The sequence below is a fragment of the Ictidomys tridecemlineatus genome, chromosome 2 (assembly GCF_052094955.1).
Source record: "Ictidomys tridecemlineatus isolate mIctTri1 chromosome 2, mIctTri1.hap1, whole genome shotgun sequence".
In the NCBI taxonomy this organism is placed as follows: Eukaryota; Metazoa; Chordata; class Mammalia; order Rodentia; family Sciuridae; genus Ictidomys; species Ictidomys tridecemlineatus.
In genome coordinates, this window is record NC_135478.1 from 159,532,791 (window position 1) to 159,552,480 (window position 19,690).

The following is a 19,690-nucleotide window of genomic DNA, read 5'->3' on the forward strand; positions in this document are numbered from 1 at the left end:
GTATAAATAGAGACTTCATTCATTTATTTTCACTATTCATTTTCTGAACAAACATTTGCTGGGAAGTTGTAATAAACACGATGTGCTTTCAATTTAAGAATATAAATAATGCCTCAGTGTCACAAATGTTTAGGAGATTATTCTCCTTGAGCAAATTTTAAATGTGCTTTCTCCATCTATATTTCAAGTATTCAAATGTGATTTTATATTATATCTACACTCAGCCAAGAATGTGTTTATACTCTAGCATTGTTGGTTGTGGAAAGCTAAGGCATCTCTTTGCTTCAGTGGAATCATGATAAGATTGTGGCTCCTTTCTAAAATCTAGGTGGAACAAAGTGGAAGCAAGATGATGTCTCATAGTTCATAGTTCAAAAAGAAAGCAATTACTAATTTAATAAACATTTAATGATGAATACCATGACCCTGAGTAAACTTTTGAATTAAGAAGTGGTTACGTTTATTTTGGAAGTGCATATTTTTAAGTCCTGGTATTTTTGATCTCTCAAATTTAACCATTAAAAGAACTCAGTCATCATTATTCAGCCTTAAGATGTGGTTTTAAAGGTCAAGCTTCCATCAAAGACAAAAATGCAAGAAACATCTCTTGAGTTTTCTCTCTCCCTCTCTTCCCAAAGATCGGATTGTCTGGAGGAGTTGTGGATCATAAAAGTTTGCATGAGAAATGTGTCTTAGGAATGCCTGAGAAACACTGTAGATTTCATAGATAAATTATGAACTGTCTGAAGTCAGGGATAAAGATATAATATCATTTTGAACTATCATCTCTTTGTAAATGAAATGAAGGAGTTAACTCACTTGATTTGATAGACTTGAAGAAGGAGAGATTCACTTTAATTAAAACTACAAACAATACAGATGCCTGTAGCTCTCTGTTCCAGACCCAGTGAGGACGGGACTGTAAGTGAAATGAAATGTACCTCGCAGCCTCAGCAGCAGGCTGGAGCCGTGTTCAGCACAAGTAATTTAATTAGTGTTGATCATGACTCCAGATGATGGTGATTTGATAAGGAATAATTTAGTACTTAACAGCCTTTTACATGCACCAACTCCATGTGGGAAGGTAAAGCAAATTGCACAAAATGAATGTGCTGCTTTCACTTGTGCCTGTGCCAATGAGCTGGAAAACCGCCTGTTAGCAGACGCTCAGGCTCTCAGCCCTGTGATGAAATACCCAACATGTTTCCAACCCAGCCCTCTCGGTGGGAGTCTCTAGACTACCCTTATTTCAGGATAAATAAGAGAAGTCATTTTTGTGACCTAGCATCTCCAGGAAGCAGGAAAATTAAGGTGAGGAAAATAAAGTAGCCCAAGATTCTCATGTAGAAAGTTGAAGATCTTCAGCGTGGCTTCCTTTTCCCCTCACATGCAGCAGCTAAGAACAACAACAAAAAAACAAATCAAAAAGCGAACAAAAATATCCTCACCAACTCAGATTCATGGGATTACTTAATTGGCTTATGATCAGAAAAAGCAAAATCAGTTTTGGGGGCCAATGATGATTTTAAGAGGCCCATATACATCAAATATGCTATGAAGAGGAAGAGTCCTCAACTTCGGAAGTTGTAGAACTTATACGGATCCTTGAGTGTTGGCATCTAAGACAAAAAGATGTTCGACATTTTTAAAACTATTTTCAAGTGCTAGACCTGTGCCAATGAGCTGGATACAGCATACACTTCATCCAGATGTTGCCAAGCATCATGACAGATTCAGAATTTGTCCAATTATGGGGAGAATCACCTAGAAATTTTTTTTTATAACATACAAAATCCTGTTCCATTCAGCCTTGGTGAATCAGAATTTCTTCGAGTGGTGTACTAGTCTGCTGGGGCTGCCATAACAAAGTACCACCTGCAAGATGGCTTAAAAAGAAAAAAAAAATTGTCTCAGAGTTCTAGAGGCTAGAAGTCAGAGACAAAGTGTCAAGCAGGGTTCTAAGTGCTGGGAGGGCATCTGTACCATGCCTCTCCACTGGCTTCTGGAGGTTGGCTGGCAGTCTGGCATTCCTTGGCTTGCAGAAGCATCACCTTGACCTCTGCCTTCATTTTTGTTTGATATTCTCTCTCTGTGCATGTCTCTATATCCAAATTTGCACTTTTTTTTGTCACATTGGATTAGAGCCCATTTTAGTGACTTCATCTTAATTTAACTAGTTTTCCAAATAAGTTCGAATAGTAATCAACAGAAGGAAATTCTTTTTCTCTCCGTTTTATCTGTTTTTGAAATTTATATACTCCTGTGCTTGTTTTCTTCTACTCAACTTCATGCCTGGGAGACCATATTTTTTGGATGCATTGGTAGGTAGTTTGTCCCTTTTTATTTCTGTATAATATTTATTATATTGTATGATTATGGCATGGTTGATTTATCCATTCTCTCACCAATGGATATTTTTCAGCTTTTGCTATCATGAGTAAAGGTTCAAAACTTTCTTACACGTGTCTTTTGGTGAACATATGCACTCTTTTTTTGGATATATACCCAAACATGCAATTATTGGATCCCAGGGTAGATATTGCCAAAGTTTTCTAAAGTGGTTATACCAATTCATATTCTCAGCAGCATGTATAAAATTTCCCATTGCTTTACGTCATCAACAAAATTTGCTAATGTCAATCTTTTACAGCTTAGCCATTTGAATGGGTTTGTAGTGACAGCTTAATGTGGCTTATTTGCAATTTATGATGAGTAAAGATTTTGAATACATTTTCATTTTTCTCATTGTTTTTGTGGGCTTTTATTTGTTGTACATTTTTCTGTTTTGCCATTTGGATATTTTCTTTTATAAACTGCCTGTTCAAGTCCTTTGTTTATCTTAATAGGTAAATTGTCAAATATCATTGATTTGTAGCAATTATATTAAACATGAATTCTTTGTTAGCTCTTTCTATTGCAAACACCTTGTAGCTTGTGGCTTACTTTGCACTGTTCTCATGATGACTTTTGATGAAGAGAAGTTCACAATTTTAGTGAAGCCCGATTTGTTGATAGTCTTTCTTTTATGGTCAGTGTTTTTTAAATCCCATTCACTAGTCCTTTTGAACCTCATGGCTCCGAATACTTTTAAAATATATGAAATGTAACAGTCTCTGATGTATCTGATATTTTGATTAAGATGGTGAACCTTGAATCCTACTATAGTTATCAGCTCCTGAGTTCATATTGATTTTTATTCGTAAAAAGTAGATCTGAGATCTCAGGTATAATATGATTTTTTACTTCTCTGAATGCAAGTTGAGTTTCTTATTTGTTACTAATTTTTTTTCCTTAGGGAAATGTAAAATGAATAGTTAGGATACAGAGAGCTAAAACATGAAAATATACATTTTGCTGTATATTTTCAAAGAAGTAATAAGTAGTTGAAAAATATTTGACAAAAAAGCAATAAATACAGTTTAATGTACTACAAATGTTGCATCATACAGTATTTTTCTAAGAAGTAGCATGAACACATACATTACCTATATACAGAGGAGACAGAATTTTCTTATAGAATACGATAAATATTTGGCAGTTTTTAAAAAGTATATATATATTGGAAACTTTTTAAGTGGATATTTAGGACTTAAATAAATGTAAAGAGAATATGGTGAACCCCCATGTTCCCATTATTCCACTTTTCATATTTATCAACCTTTTTCTAATTTGATTATTTTCATACATAAATTTTTCTGGGGCATTTTAAAGGTTGCAGACACCTTATTGTTTTACCTGAAAACACTTTGTTAATCTTTAATGTTAAAATTTTTTTGGACAACTATTACATTATTATTTCAACCAGGGAAACTAACAACAATGTTTTGAATTGTCTAATATCCAGTCTATATTCAATTGCCCTGTTTATTTCAGAGTTATTATTTTTAAGTTTTTTAAATCAGAATAAAAACAAGTCTTCATAATTGATTTTTGAGATTTTTAATCCTCTTTTATCTGAAGTTAACAAATTATTATTTTTTTTCAACTATTGAAGATTGAGTCCTAGACTTCATGAATGAAAGCATGCACTCAATCACTGAGCTGTATTCCAGCCCCTAAATTATAACTTTCTGGTTTTGTGAAACACCTTGGCAAATGGAGATAGATAAAATTTCTTCCCCCCCCCAGCCATTTCTTTTCTCTCTACCTTGAATAGTCATATTTAGCATGTGTTTGCACATACAGTACATTAAGAAAATATGTTGAAGCAGAAAACTCAGTATAATTAAGTTTCCTTAGATAATGAATTTGAGTAAAATTTGCTTAGTTGGTAAATTTGTTTCCTAGGATGTTTTGGATCTCAGGTACTATTGAACACTCATCAAAACTGTGTTCACATACAAATGCACAGTGTTCGTTTCCTGAAACTTGATAGTTTTTGAAATCCAATTCTTATATTAAAAATTAGTTTTTCAAATTGAAGCTAATTATTGTAATGGAATAATCAGAACTGAACTGTAAATCATGCTGTTTCTCTTGACATTGTCTTGCTTTATAAAATCCATACTTAACATTTTGTGTTTTAATTGCAATTTTATAGAAATTACAATAATTTACAGTGACTAAAGCAGACAAAAATATAACTTAATGACTAAGAATGAACTGAACACTGTAATAAAAGTTTAATAAGCATTATTGAAGGGAAAATGCCTCCAATTCATCAATGGTAATTGTTTAATGGAATGACAATCGAACTATGACAAAAAAATTCAGATTTAGACCCAGAGAAAACTCATGATACTTGGGGCAAAAAAACTCAGCATCTTTAAGTCTAATAGTAATTTACCAGCTAAGTCAATTATAAGTGATTTGATTTACTTTAAAGTGAGAAAATTTAGGCTTATATTTTGTTACAGTATAACAGCATAAAAGGAGTATACAGAGATTCTTCAGAATCTTACTGCCCCTGAAATTCATCAAATGTAATTTTTCTAAATATATGTAAGTTAATTAGAATTATTAATGCCATGTTAAATGAGAGAAGCCAAAGAGATTAATATACTTAATTCCTAACTTCATTTAACTTTTGTGGATTTTTTTGTTTTGTTTTCTTAGTGGCTTTTCATGGCCTACCACTGAAAATCAAGAAAGAACCCCACAGTCCATGTTCAGAACTCAGCTCTGCCTGCAGTCAAGAACAGCCCTTTAAATTCAGCTATGGAGAAAAGTGCCTGTACAATGTCAGGTAAAGCAACCAAGTTTATGCATAGGAAAGTGGTTCTTATTGAAATAAATAATCTAGAATAATATAAAATCTCATGTCACATTTTTTGAGTTATATCTTAAGCATGGAACAAGCTAATTAGGTGGTGCATTTAGCAGAACTCTAAAGAACCCTTTACCATACAATCACACACTTTCAAGAAACATTCATTTTAAAGCAATCATTTTCATCCAAATCGTTAGTTGCTTTTCTCTATAGTGATGCATCTTGGGTTTGTAAAGAGGGTCTTGTTTGGCACAAGCAGCTTTTGAAAGTTCCCATTAGAATGAATGCATTATGCACTTTAGATGGGAAGTTTGTAGAAAAAAAATGAAACATTTGGCAAGTCAGAGCAGTACATTAGTTATCTGACAGGCTTTGCAGATGATCTATACAATGCATTCATGGACAATTGCAATAAAACTAGAATTTCATAAGGCTTAGTAGAGGCTATTATCTATTAAAAAGCCAATTGTTCTTCTGATGGTAGTAAAGGGTGGTGCAGTAAAAGTACATTGTTCATTTGTTAGAAAATTTGATAACATATATGTTCATTAAAAACTCTTCACAGTCAATTGCGTGCTTTTATTTTCATATTGGCCTCTAATTGCATAAAGAAAAAGTTGGCTCTGTCTATTGAATATTGCTTTCAATCACATTAGAAACTTTGTTCTTAAAATAAGTTGGTTTGGAAACTTATAATAAAAATATTTCCAAATGTTTACATTGTTTTATAATAACATCATTTTAACCTCATAATTCATTATGAAACAAAGGTCTTCTGTTTCTTCATACATTTAGGACATATTCTCTTTGTATCCAAGATATGTAATACTTGGATACTTAGATTTGTACCATCTCACAGCAGCTGATCAGCAGCATCCCTGATATTTCATTACTATTTATTCTTGAAAATAAATATCTTTTATATCTGCTTTTCTAAGAGGTTTGCCAGAGCCTGAAATTACGGGTCAGCTCAGTTGAAACTCCAAAGCTTTTATAAAAAGATCTCTTGGAGTGGGTATGAAAACATACTGAGTTCAGTATAAGACAATATTGATCAGTCAGAGTTTTATAGTTTAGTATTATTTTTAATGTTTACTCCATAAGGTGTTGTGTGTCCACAGCATAGCTATTTAAAATATTAAAGAATTTCCAATCAATGAAGCTGTTAGATGTAGAGTTGTCATTGCATTTCAGCATTGATCAGAACTGTGATTGAAATCACTGCTGTTCTGTGTGACATATCTTGTAGCCATAAATAAACAGTAGAGGAATTGTGTGAGTATTTTGAGGCTTTTGGGGGGACCAGTAGCTCTCCAGTGATACAAGGTATATGGAATAAATTTGTGTTCATTGGGAAGGGGGGATAATATCTCAAGATAGAAAATGTGTCATTTGTTTCTTTTTTCATGGAAATGAATTGGGGAACTATTTTATAACAGTGACTTTTATTCATAAATATTAGTAAAGAACAGGTAGAACCAGCAGGGTGTGGTGGCACATGCCTGTAATCCCAGTGGCTCCAAAGGAGGAAACAGGAAGATCATGAGTTCAAAGCCAGCCTCAGTTACAGTGAACATGTAACTCATTAAGACCCTGTCTCTAAACAAAATACAAAATAGGGCTGGGGATGTGGCTCAGTGGTTGAAAGTCCCTGAGTTCAGTCCCTGGTACCCCCCCACCTGCCAAAGAAAGAACAGGTAGAACCAAACCCAAGTTTTGGGGGTTTTTTGTTTGTTTATTTTATTTTATAAGTACAGTGGACTTTACTTTAAAGCTAGAGCAGACATTTGTAGCATACAATACTTCTGAATTTTTGCACTTGGATATAATTCTTTATATCGATGGAAGAATAATAAATTATTAGATGTCAGCTATTTTATAGATTACAAAAATTGGTTAAATATATTCCTGAAAGCTACATATAGGAAAGCAACTTAAATTCATAGTATAAAATCAAGCTTACTCATTTTATTCTCTTATAATTATGAGTGAAAGTTAGACTACAATTCGAATTACTATTATTATTCCTATTATTTTTCTTATTAGTATTATTTTATACTTATTCTTATATTCCAAGAAATTTTGAAATTATCAGAGACATTTTAATTTATCTTATTAATATTTATTATCCCATCTGAGGAAGTTAATGGCATGGATCATTTATTTAATATAAAAAAAATTAAAAAGGCAAAAGTATTGCCTAAATTTCCACCACAAATAAAGGCAGAGCAAATATAGTCTCCATTATATTATATTAAGCTGATATTATTTCTTGTTTAAAATGTAACATGGATGAAGAATTATACTTTCAGAACTATTTAACGATTTAGAAAAGATCAATCAAATTTATTCGAAGGGACGGGCATGGAGGTTCATGCCTGTAATCCCATCTGTTCTGGAGGCTGAGGCAGGAGAATTGTGAGTTCAAAGCCAGCCTTAGCAATTTAGTGAGGCCTAAGCAATTCAGTGAGATCTTGTCTCTAAATAAAATATAAAAAAAAGGGAGGTGGGGATGTGGCTTAGTGGTTAAGCACCCCTGGGTTTAATCCTTGATACTAACAACAAACAAATAAGCAAACAAACAAAGAATAGGTGGAATTAGTACTGCTGCTTTTATTAATAGTGATTTTTAATACTAAACTGTCTATATATGTATTAAAATATATACTTTAATATACACATGTATTTATGCCATTATAAGATTTTGTATTATCCTATTTTCTGTTTAAGGGTGTGATGATTTTGAAGTTTACATGGTCTGACATTAAAAACAATGAAAAAAAATAACTTATATGACTAACATATAAAATATTTTTTCTTCCTTGGATTAGAAACATTTTTTTTTAATTGCTCCAAAGAAACAAATGTTCTGTTTTCTTTTGTTCCCTGGGTAGTGCCTATGATCAGAAGCCACAAGTGGGAATGAGGCCCTCCAACCCCCCCACACCATCCAGTACTCCAGTGTCCCCACTACATCATGCATCTCCAAACTCAACTCACACTCCGAAACCTGACCGGGCCTTCCCAGCTCACCTCCCTCCATCGCAATCCATACCAGATAGCAGCTACCCTATGGACCACAGGTAAACTGCAGATACCATTTTTTTTTTTTTTAAATCTTCTTAGCATTCCTGGAGGAAATTCCTGTTACCAAATCTGACAACCTATAGTAGTTTTAAGGTGAGCATATTAATTTTGCACATCTGTGCAAAATATATTTAGAAAGAGCTGCTCTATCTATACTTACAAATAATTTTTAAAGAAGGTCATTTATAAACATTCCTTTTATAAACATTTAAATTGGTTGCAAAAATGGAAAATTAATCTATATACTGACATTTGAACATTTTCCTTTTGCTTTGCTTGAATTAAATTGCTTCACTTAAACTTTAAATCAGATCATCCTATTTCTATGAGCATATGTGTGTACTTGTTCTGTAAAGTTAGGAGACTAATTTTAGTAGGTGGCTTATGGAATTAGGTTCTTTACCTTAGATTGAATGGTTTAGCTATACATAGTTTTGCATAATATAACTTACTTGGTTAAAAGCATTTACCTTCCTTCCTAAGTGATGAATATTTAATGTCAGCAGACCCATGACCCTGCACACGGAGAATATACAAAGATACAGAGGCTTACAAAGGAACAAGGAAAGAACCCAAGTGTGGAACTAGGGAGAATGCTATAATGGGCAATTCTTGACTCCTAGTGATGAAAAAATTCATGTTTAAATAAAACATTGGAAGACTTTTGAGGTTCTGAGATACAGCCTTAATATGCTTAAAATACAGGTCGGTTATATGTACCAAACCTCCTTCTCTCTTCTCTGTTGTACTCAAATATAACCACTGGTGTCCTGGCACCAGTAGACTACATGGGAGTAAAAGACCTTATCTATAGCATTTGCTGAGTAGTTGATGTGGCTGCTGCCTGATGGTTGACTCTGAGCTAACACTGTGACAGTCCTGAGTGTTGAGGTGGAGGTGGAAAGAGATGTGCAACAGCCAACAGCATACCATTATACGGTATTTTTCTTTTTCTTTTTCTTTCTTTCTTTTTTTTTTTAAACAATTACGAGCATTTATAATCTGTAAGGATTGTGCTAAGTTTTTCAAAAGCATCATCTCATTTTTCTTATTCACATATAGCAGCTATGACCTTGGAGCATAGTTAATAGTGAAATGTAGTAAAATAATTAGGGAGTAATGAGTTTTGAGTTTCTCTTGCTTTTGTTTGAATATGTCTTTTAGTTATGCTGTTGTATTAATAATAACTGTGGTTAACAATTGGCTCAAAAAATTCCTGAACATTTATCCGTAAGCCAGAGCTGTAACAGGCTCTGACACACCACTGTAAAAATAACTCAGCCAAAGGAATCCCCTAGATCAGCAGAGGAGAGCAGAACATGTGCCATAGGCAACTTTCTGTGTATAAAAGAACAGTTGAATCTCTCCTTTATAGCTTATTCTTTTTGACACAAGGAATATGGGGATAACATTATTTCCAGGGTGAAGATAAGCCATATATTCTATACCTCTGCTTCCATCACTAAGTCCCTTGTGTGTTATTACTGAATGCTTCCTGTCATCTTCTCACTCGGTGGACTTGAGACTTTGTTAGAACAAAACGGTATGTGCATCTGTGTAAACAGTTTTGTAAATACAGATGAAAGAATGCTTATTGCAGGGTGGGCCATTAAACAGATGCACATTGTGTAGGGCTAAAAGGAAAAAAGGGTCTGAACCACAAAAAAGCAACTTTTGTCCACTTCTGGTGACTTCCCAGAGTTCTCCATAACCAAGTCCCTCACGCTTCAAACGAGAGCCAGAATTTCAGAGTATTATGTTCGCTCTCAGTGAAGACTAGTCATTTCTTAGGAAGATGACTGCTGAATAAGCAGTGTGGCTGTTTTTAGGTGACCTAACTTGAAATGCTTTCGCCAAATCCATTTTAATTTCACAACTTGAAGTCATATATTTGAGACTGAGAACAGCCGGCCGGAACTACAGAGGGAAGCTCAGGGTCTTTTCCCGCTGCCCCCAACTGAGTTTTGAGGACAGGACCAGCTGGCCAATCCCAGGAAAATCTCTGAAGCCTTATGTTTCTGAGGAGGATTTCTTAGAGGGCTCTGGCCAACAAATGACAGTCCCTTAGTTATAAATGGCAAATTTGCTCTGGGAACAGATCCTTTCCCCAGATAGCCCCCTCCAGCCAGGCACCCCACCTTACTCTGGGATTGCTTTAAGGCCAACTGGCCGGCACTCTGCTTCCTTTCCTCAGCCTCCCTCCACTCCTCGGGCCAGCCCTTTGGCACTTTTTCCTGAACCCACTGAGCAAGAGCCCTGTCTCTGTTTCTCAGCATTCCCCACCACTTACATCCTGCTTTTCTTTATCCAGGAGTTCATCAGCATGCTCTCCTTACCCATTAACTTTCTTCCAGTAGCTTCTTCAATCACTTTTCCTTTACCATTGGTCAGTGGATCATGAGATAGGCACCAAAAGCACACACAGCCGCCTAAGGACCTTGGGCGTTTGATATATATAGTCCCCAACTAGGACCCACTGAAATCAGGTCAACTTGTAGGAACAAATGGCTTGATTCCCCACAAAGCTTTCAGTACAAGCATTATTAACTTCCTTTTAAGGCTTCACAAGCGAGCAAGTTCTTATTTTATCTTCAAGTTACAATTTTCTGATTCACTCCTTGACAGTTCCTAATGATAATTTCTGTTTCTTTTTTTGGCTAATGAAATAAGCAAGAGAAGGGAAATGAATGCAGTGCCAGTCAGCCTAACTGTTTTGCAGTATCCGAGTTTCTAAGTTTATTTTCTGCAGGTGTAGGTGGAATTTCAGTGCTTTCCATGGCAGCCAGTGAGCCTAGCGTTAAAGATGGAGTGTTCTTAGAAATTCTAAAGCAATGATTTTGCCATTCTTTAGCTTTCACCTTATTTTCATTTAACATTACCAAAATTAAATGCTAACTTTCCAAATTAAAGTCTTAGGAATGCTTTTAGTTGAAGGGGGGCGGTTAATGGGCTTATATTTGGTCATAGATATGTTTTATAGGTTATTTTTAAGCACTCCTGGGGCATTTTTAGAGCACTTTTAAATCTTTAATTAATCCACAGCTTTGTGGTGGGTCAATGATATTATGGATGAGAAACATGGAACAGAACGATTATGTGATCAGCCAATCGTTACACAGTGTAACCAAGAATGAAGGAGCACAGGACTCATTTTCAGCCTTCTGCCAAGGCCTCAGGACATTCAGAGGACCTTTCAGTCCGACTTGCTCTAAATCTGCGCATTGCATGTTATCTACATCTTTGGTGGTTGGCTGTATATTTATGCTTATTTTTATCAAACTGACAGCCTATTTGAAGCAAATTGGAAGCTAGTATGTTCTGTGTTGCTATTTGACAGGAAAAAAAGTGGTCTCTTAAAAAATGGGTTGGATTTAACTCCTCATGATGCCAAGTTTTATTTCTCACTGGAACATACTGTTAGCTAGGACATTGTTGAAGAATTAAAAATCCTGGTGATTTAAGAAGGGAATCATTGCTATCTTGCTTCCTCAAAAACTGGTGATCACAGAAGGAGAATGAATAATTAGGTTTTTGTTTAGTTTGATAACAGTTAAAAGACTGAAGATGCAGTCTGAGAAAGACTCTGTTTTTCATGCTTTTTCATATATATATATAGATATAGATAGATATAGATAGATAGATAGATAGATAGATAGATAGATATGTGATAGATATGTGCCTTTTCCTGTGGAAGGTATGTAAATGATCCAATTGACTTAACATTGGGCATTTTAGCAGTTAGTATCCAGATTTACTCAAAATAGTTCACTGTTCTCTTCTCTTCTCTTCTCAAAATACACCTTTAAACTGAAAATATACCAAAACCATGCTATAAGGGATAGATTAGAAGGTGAACACAAGTCATTGTATAATTAGAAGTCATAGGAAGAGAAATCTAGTGTGCATTAAATGTTTACACTTCAGTTAGTAGGTAATATGTTCATTCACTAAGCAGATCAAAATTCTAATGGTATTTTAAAGAATATTCGGTGTTACTACCTTATCTGAAACATACTCTTTCATTCCCCAGATTTCGCCGCCAGCTTTCTGAACCCTGTAATTCCTTTCCTCCTTTGCCGACAATGCCAAGGGAAGGACGTCCTATGTACCAACGCCAGATGTCTGAGCCAAACATCCCCTTCCCACCACAAGGCTTTAAGCAGGAGTACCATGACCCGGTATATGAACATAACACCATGGTTGGAGGTGCCGCCAGCCAAAGCTTCCCCCCTCCTCTGATGATTAAACAGGAACCTAGAGACTTTGCATACGATTCAGGTAGGCCTGTGCTTTGATGGAATTACACATAAGTCATCTTTTCACCTCTCTTGTCGATTTGTTTAGTACTGTTGTCAAACTGGGTGGCTCCTGATCATTTTTAAATGGATTCTTTCTGGTTTTATCCCTTATTTGAAACTTCCTCTTCATGTGAAGGGTTGGACTATCAAACCATTTTGGCATGAGCAGATGGTCAAAATAGTGTCTGGAAATGAAATCAGTTCAAAGAAAAATGCGATTTATAAAATTATGCATACTCTGAGTCCCAAGAGAGTAACATTGAATTATTATTGATTCTATTTTTTTTTTCCTATTTTGTTACTACAGTGCTATTTAAAAACAGTGTTCCCATAAAGCAATACTCTTCTGTACTGGGCATTTTATTGTTTATAACTTAAAATGTTATTGGTATCGAAGACTCCAAGGGTCCATAAGTAAGAATTCTTAGAGATTAGGACAGGAATAGCAAAACACAGATTTATGTTTCATTTATGGAGTTTAGCTTTGTCTTAGTGAGTTAGAAAGTACTAAAAAGTGTAGTCTGTCAGATCTATTTGAAATGTTAATATCAATTTGCTAACATTCAATCTAGAGACTTTAGAAAAATTACTAAACTCATCTCTGCTGAATTTTTCATGCTATAATATGGGAAAATAGGACATCTGCTTTTCACACATCTCAGGTATTTTGAAAAGATGCATGAAATAAATGCTAGTGTGTATAAGAATGGCACTGCATACCTCTAAAATACTATTGTTAATATTATTATAACAATGGTTAATAGATGGCTGCAGACATGGACATATTGGAGAACAGTATAATTTTCTTTTGTCTGGATGCAAAGATACGCAGTTTTTATGAAGGAATTATTGCTTCCTGACTAATACTTCTTCTGAGATTTTATATCAGATCTGTTTGAGGGGAAAAGAAAACTGACTCTAGGTCTTAAGTTTACAACTTGTGTAAAGTTACCTGCTTTCTTATGAACTGCCCTTAAAGCTTGGCAAGGAGACTTATGACTTAAAGGCTCTCTCCCTTGAGATCCTTTGACTGCATCCTTCCAGACTGAGGGAGTTGGCCTCTCTGAAGCATGTCTCAATCAAAGGGCACATAAGCTCCACAAGACCCATGGGCATCCTTCCCAACTGGCCCTGAGTCCTATTCCAGGGCCTGAGCATGTTCATCTAGATATTTTTTTACTGAAGGCAGGGCACACTGCTCCTGTGTGTCTCCCTAGGACTAAGAGGGTGGCCAAAGGAGCTGTGCATGAGTGTTTGAAAGTGGAGCTTAGATGCCCCTACACTTGTATGTGAGTCCCCCACAGCGTGGTATAAATAGGTTGAAGGATAGGAAGAGAAGCAAAATGGCAGTTGGATCACTATCTGAAGACTGGTCACTGGTGATCTCCACATCATCCTTTGCCAGAGCTAATCTTAAGACATTTCCTTAAATAACTAATTTGACTTGATCTTTCCATATTACTATCATTCCATGTCTTTAAAGATGGGGAAAAGAAAATGTGTTTATCCATTTTTCTGGCTGATTTATAATTTAAAAAATTTGAACATGGCATGAGGGCCTGTATTTGAATTTTTGCCCCAAAGATTATAATTTGGGATTCTTGAAATGTCTCATAGTAGTTTCAATTGAGATCCTCTTTTATTATATCTGTCCATGAAGCTACTTATTGATGAACCCTGAAATTCAGTGGACTTTATTACAGATAAAATGTATTTCTCTAAATCCCCATCCTATTAACTGATTTATCCTTATTTCACAAACAATATTTTAATTTGCTGCACTAGTTTTTTCATTTATCAATACTTCAAGAAACTCTTCATGGAAAATACACAAATTAGCCCAAATAATCATTCCAAAAAAATTTATATATCATAGCATTTAAAAAGGTTTTTGTGTGTTCTAGAAATGATTTTTATAAATATTTATATGTATAATACCAAAAAAGTAAAATGTTGAAACTCCTTTCTTGATTCTGTGATTTTCTCCTTATATATCATCTTGTTTTTATATTATATACACAATTATATGTTGCATAGTATTGAGTATTTATCACTATTTTTGAGGAGATATAAATGAAATGGAAAAGAGATTTAAGGATTCTAATGAGAATAAAAATAAAAGAGCTGGTACTGAAATAGTCAATTCCATTATTTGTGGACCATACATCTTATCTCATGGACTTCACAGTTAGTCACTGTGTGACCTTCAGAAGTACAGAATCTGTAACTCATAAGCTTTAAAAGCACAACACATCATCACATTTTAAAGGTCCATAGGGCATTTCTTCTAAGTGTTTCATATATATTGCAAAAGACTTGTAAACTTCTGGTTTAAATTGAGAAACTATCAAGTTATGATATTTTCTCCCCTTTTAACTATATTTAAATTTATTTTTACCACCTTTGAATTTTAATTTCAATGTTGCCAATAGAATTCAGTTTTGTTTTATTTGAAGGGTTAAATGATAAAGATGGAATTTTTGGATATGATTTAAAAGAAAAGTTGTAACAGTATAACCAGTGTCTATGAAAAATTTAATCTTTCAGTATCAATATATATATATATATATATATATATATATATATATATATTTTAACTACCAAATTGCTGTCTGAAGTTGATACCTCTGTTTATATATTGCAATCAAAAAGTATGACCTAGATAATTTGTTGTCATTAGTTTTTTTCACCTTTGCTGAGAGCATATAGAATAACTTAGGAAATCTAATACACTTATCCTTGAGTACCTGCTTTTGTTAGCTATTGGTGTTGAACATACAGCACATTAGGAAATATTTTACATTTTCTAAGTCAGTTAACATCTATGATCCAAAGGTTATCCTTTGAGAAGGCTTCTTGGATCCTTTATTGACTAATTCAGTATACCATAAATGTTGTAACAATAAAAGATGCCTTGTAAGGGTAAAGATGGCATAATTGTGCTCTAATAAAGCCTGACATTAATTATGACATGGGAAATGGAAGGTCTATTAGTTATAATTATAATTACAGGAACGCAACATCAAGTACTGAATTTTTAAGATAAAAAATTCTAAATATTATGTTACTAGAGTAGACATTTTTCTTCAAGACATGAGAAAAATATTTGGATCAGAAGACAGAGAAGAGATTAAAAAATAGATATTTATGAAGCCAATTTGGTGAGCTAGTACAGTGTGATCATAATAATATCTTGATATTGTATTAAAACTTCCTATACAATGTATCTACTAATGTTGCTTTCCTTCCCTCTTCTAGCTCAGTAGTGCTTCATAAAGCAGTGCATAGGGTTTTTGTTTGTTGTTGGACTTTTTCAAATCCAACATGATCTTTTTTGTTTTCATTTAATTTTTTTGCTCTATGGTCAAGTCACCACATAAAGAGTTACAAGTGTCAAGTGATTCATTTGGAGTGGCTTATGCAGAATCCATATACCGTGTCTCATTTCGTAATGTCTTGGGTATTCACTCATTTTCATACCCATGTCGTTTTGCAGGCTCAGAATGCCCAATGAAGCAGATATTTTAAACACTTATGACAATATATTAAAATTGTATGTGTTAATTGGTTGGCACTATGTACTATTTAATTTACTTTAATTTTTTGATAGCTTAGGGTAATGTTTGAGGCAGTTGTGGGCACATGAAATAAAATTTTGATTCTAAGAAAATATTAGCATATAATGTTCATATACTTTGATCAGGTAATTTACTTTCAGGAATTTATCCTAGAAATAGCAAGGGATACCCAATGAATATTTGAGAGAGACAGACAAAAAGAGAGTGAAATATTTCAAGTATAGAGTGGGTGAATGATAAAATAAGTTAAGGCTACAACAAAAGAAATATTACACAGCCATTAGAAGTCATGTTTTTAAAATATTTAATAAAATGAGGCTCTTGAGTTAATAAAGACAAGTAAGGCACATGAGTTGCAAAGTAAGGCCCAATACAGAAATACTGGGTGATGATGACAGGTGATTTGTATCTTTTGATTATTTACGAAGTTCTTTCCTCTTCATTGCTCTCCTAATCAGACAGAATAAGCCTTCGTTACTTTTCTGTTTTAAATCTTCTCACTTAGAGTTGTAGAAGTATTCAAATTAATCATATTATTCTTATAAGTGAAAAGATGGCATTATATAGACTCATATGTTGCAAACCTAAATGACTCTTCTATTATTTTGGGTCTAGGCCTACCTTAGAGGAAGAAAGGAAAATTAATATTATACTTGGTGGGGTTCATGTTCATCTGTCCACAGTGCTTGTGATTCCACCATTAGTATATATATTAATATATAGTTATAATTAGTATATATATTAATAATATACGTTTGGGGTATATTAAGAATCTTAACCTAGGAGTTGGTAGGAGGGATAATATATTAATATGTTGTTTTTAGCCTTGAATTCTATCCTATTGCTTCCATTAGTTTAAAAGATTCTTTTCAGCGAGGTGGTGGAACAGTGTGATCAAAGAGTTGGGAACGAAGAGGGTGAAAAAGAAATTTAGGGGCAAGAGGAAAGTTGCTGAAGTAAGAAGATGGGGAAAGTTAAGCTTATGTAGAAAAGAAATAGAAGACTACAGGGGCAAACCTATATATCTACTGCAGAAATGTTTTTACATTTTTAGTTGTTTTTATAGGCTCACTCCTGCTGCTATGAATTAGGCCTTTTGATTGGAGGCACAACACTTACTGGTGGCAAATGTTCCACCTGTTTTAATTGGAAAAATTGATGCAAATAGATGTTTGCTAGAATTACAAATAACTTTATATCCATTAAAGCTCCTGGAGAAAACTACTTCATATTTCCTCTCCACACCCAGGTTTTACAGATAAATTGCAGAGGCTCATTCAAGTTAAGTAACTTACATTCAGTAATATAGTTATACCCTGAAGTAGCCCAAACCCATGAAAAAAAAAATTTCTGATTCTTAGTTTAGTGCACAATTCATGGTTTCTTTTCTTTTCTTTTTTTTTTTTTCAGGTAAACTCCTATGCCTGGAGTTGCTGAACAAATTTATTTGTGCAGTTTTAATAATTTGTATAGCTACTGCCAAGTAATATAACTTCTTGCTTATTCTGAGCTGGGTCTCTCTAACTTTTTTTTTTTTATTATTGGTTGTTCAAAACGTTTTTCAAAATAAGGGGGAATATTTTAGTTTGTTACATACATTATTGATCATTTATCTCAATCTGGATTTTTTTTTTTTTTTTAATTCTTAAAGGCTCTCTACATGATCCACAAATAAAGACACCTGCTTTAACACCATAAAGCGATGCCTTTTCCATTTTGGGAAGAAGTATATTTCATATTAGATGGTTCCCAAATTTTACTCTTATTGTTAGGTATTTACTGCTTCGAGGCAGGCAAATTCATAGTCTCAAATTATATAAGTGATTAAGATGCCTACTACTTTTATTTTTTAAATGTACCACAAACATTGTTAAGAATTGAGAGTATCAAAGAAGTGGCCTTTTGTAAAAATTCTTCTGTAAAAGGGTGAATAATAATTATTTAAAAGATACAAATTAATGGTCCACCTTGCTGTAATTCTTTGTGTGAACACTGGTTTATCTGGGTCTTCTTTCTGAAATTGACTCCTTCTTTCTTAAAATACTTGATAGCTTGATGACTTGCAATTTAATTAGAACAGTGGGTTTCAAACTGCTGTCAGCTGGATCCACTTTTGACAAGTAAGCTTACGAGGTACTCCAGTATCTAAAACAGATGTAAGGAAAGTTGTTTGGGAAGAACAGTGTGTGCCTTTTTCATTCTTCATTTTAGCTCCATCCATTATTCAGCAAGTATCCCAGAGACATCTTGATCACTTTAGGACTTTAACAAAGGCCAGCAGAAAAACTTTTAAATTTAAAAAATTATTATCTCTTCTAAGCTTGTATAAAAATTATGTTTAGGCAGAGAAAGGACGAAATAAATACTAAAGAGAAAGAAGTCCTAAAAAAAAATTACCCCATGTTAAATATGTTAAAACTGGAATAAGTATAACTTTCATCTGTCAGAACTGACAGATATATCTGGTGTTCCCAGGGGCTTGAGCTGGCACTTTAATGAAGAGATTTAAATGCTCCTGGATTTCCAAAATGGCAAAAGAGGGAGATTTTTATATTGTAAATGTTATTCTGTTTTGCTGTGTTGGTAGATACTTATCCTAATCAAATAGTAGAGGAAATAGTGAAGTCATTCTTAACGATGCCTCTAGTAAACACTGCTTGGGCTTCCCCTTACAGAGTTTATAATATGGTCATGCAGTTAGAGTTATAAAATGAAATCGTTAACAGGAGGAATAATGTGCTAATTTTCTGCATTTGTATACAAATATAAATAGATAGTGCTTCATATCTTTGGAGATGATTTGCCAGAACCTCAATCCACTGACTAAACTTGCAAAAAACTTTTTAAAAAATAACAATTCAGAGTTCAAAATCTCACTATGCTTTATCTCTAAATTGTTACTGTTGCATTTGTTACTCTAATAGGGTAGCAATAGCTCAGAAATAACTGTTACTTTTAAAAACAATTTCTTATTATTTATAAACAGAATATATATTCTAGGGAAATTGACTCTCTACATATTTGCTACTAAATTTACTTACATCCTTTCCGAACAATTGGGACACATATAAACAGCCTAAAATATTGTTCCAGAAACACAAGGAATGCAGTGATTATAAAAGAAGTTGTTTAAAAAAATGCAAGTAAAGTTAGATGGGACACAGGATGTAGGAAGTAAAGATAACAGATATTTCTCCTGAACACCCCAGGCATCATAAACTAGCAATCTTTATTATTTCCAAAATGGAAGGCCTACCATCCATAATTTCCCCTTCTTGAACATTCACATATGACTTATAATCCAGTGATTTCATATTGAAGAAATTATTTTTTCCTATTTTAGTGATTTTTAAAACCAAATCATGGTTGCATTCTTTTTAGATAAAGTGGGGAAGGAAGTGGGACAGTATTTTCTGCTCATATTCCCTAAGAGGGATGGGAAAGTCCCAGGTTCTTTCCAATGTTTATCTTCTCTTTTGTGCAAAGACAAATCTATCACAAGAATTGCCTTGTTCTTA

At 33.9% G+C, this 19,690-nt stretch overlaps 1 protein-coding gene across 6 annotated transcripts in view; it reads left to right on the forward strand.

Moving 5' to 3' along the window:
* The window catches only part of Etv1 (ETS variant transcription factor 1), a 90,147-nt gene that overhangs the window by 41,106 nt on the left and 29,351 nt on the right, over positions 1-19,690 (forward strand). For all 6 annotated transcript variants that reach the window (XM_078040047.1, XM_005328762.4, XM_040291714.2 and 3 more), the window contains 3 exons: positions 5,056-5,185; positions 8,104-8,292; positions 12,327-12,574. In XM_078040047.1, the coding sequence (XP_077896173.1) occupies positions 5,056-5,185; positions 8,104-8,292; positions 12,327-12,574 (567 nt within the window). The remainder of the gene's footprint in view (positions 1-5,055; positions 5,186-8,103; positions 8,293-12,326; positions 12,575-19,690) is intronic.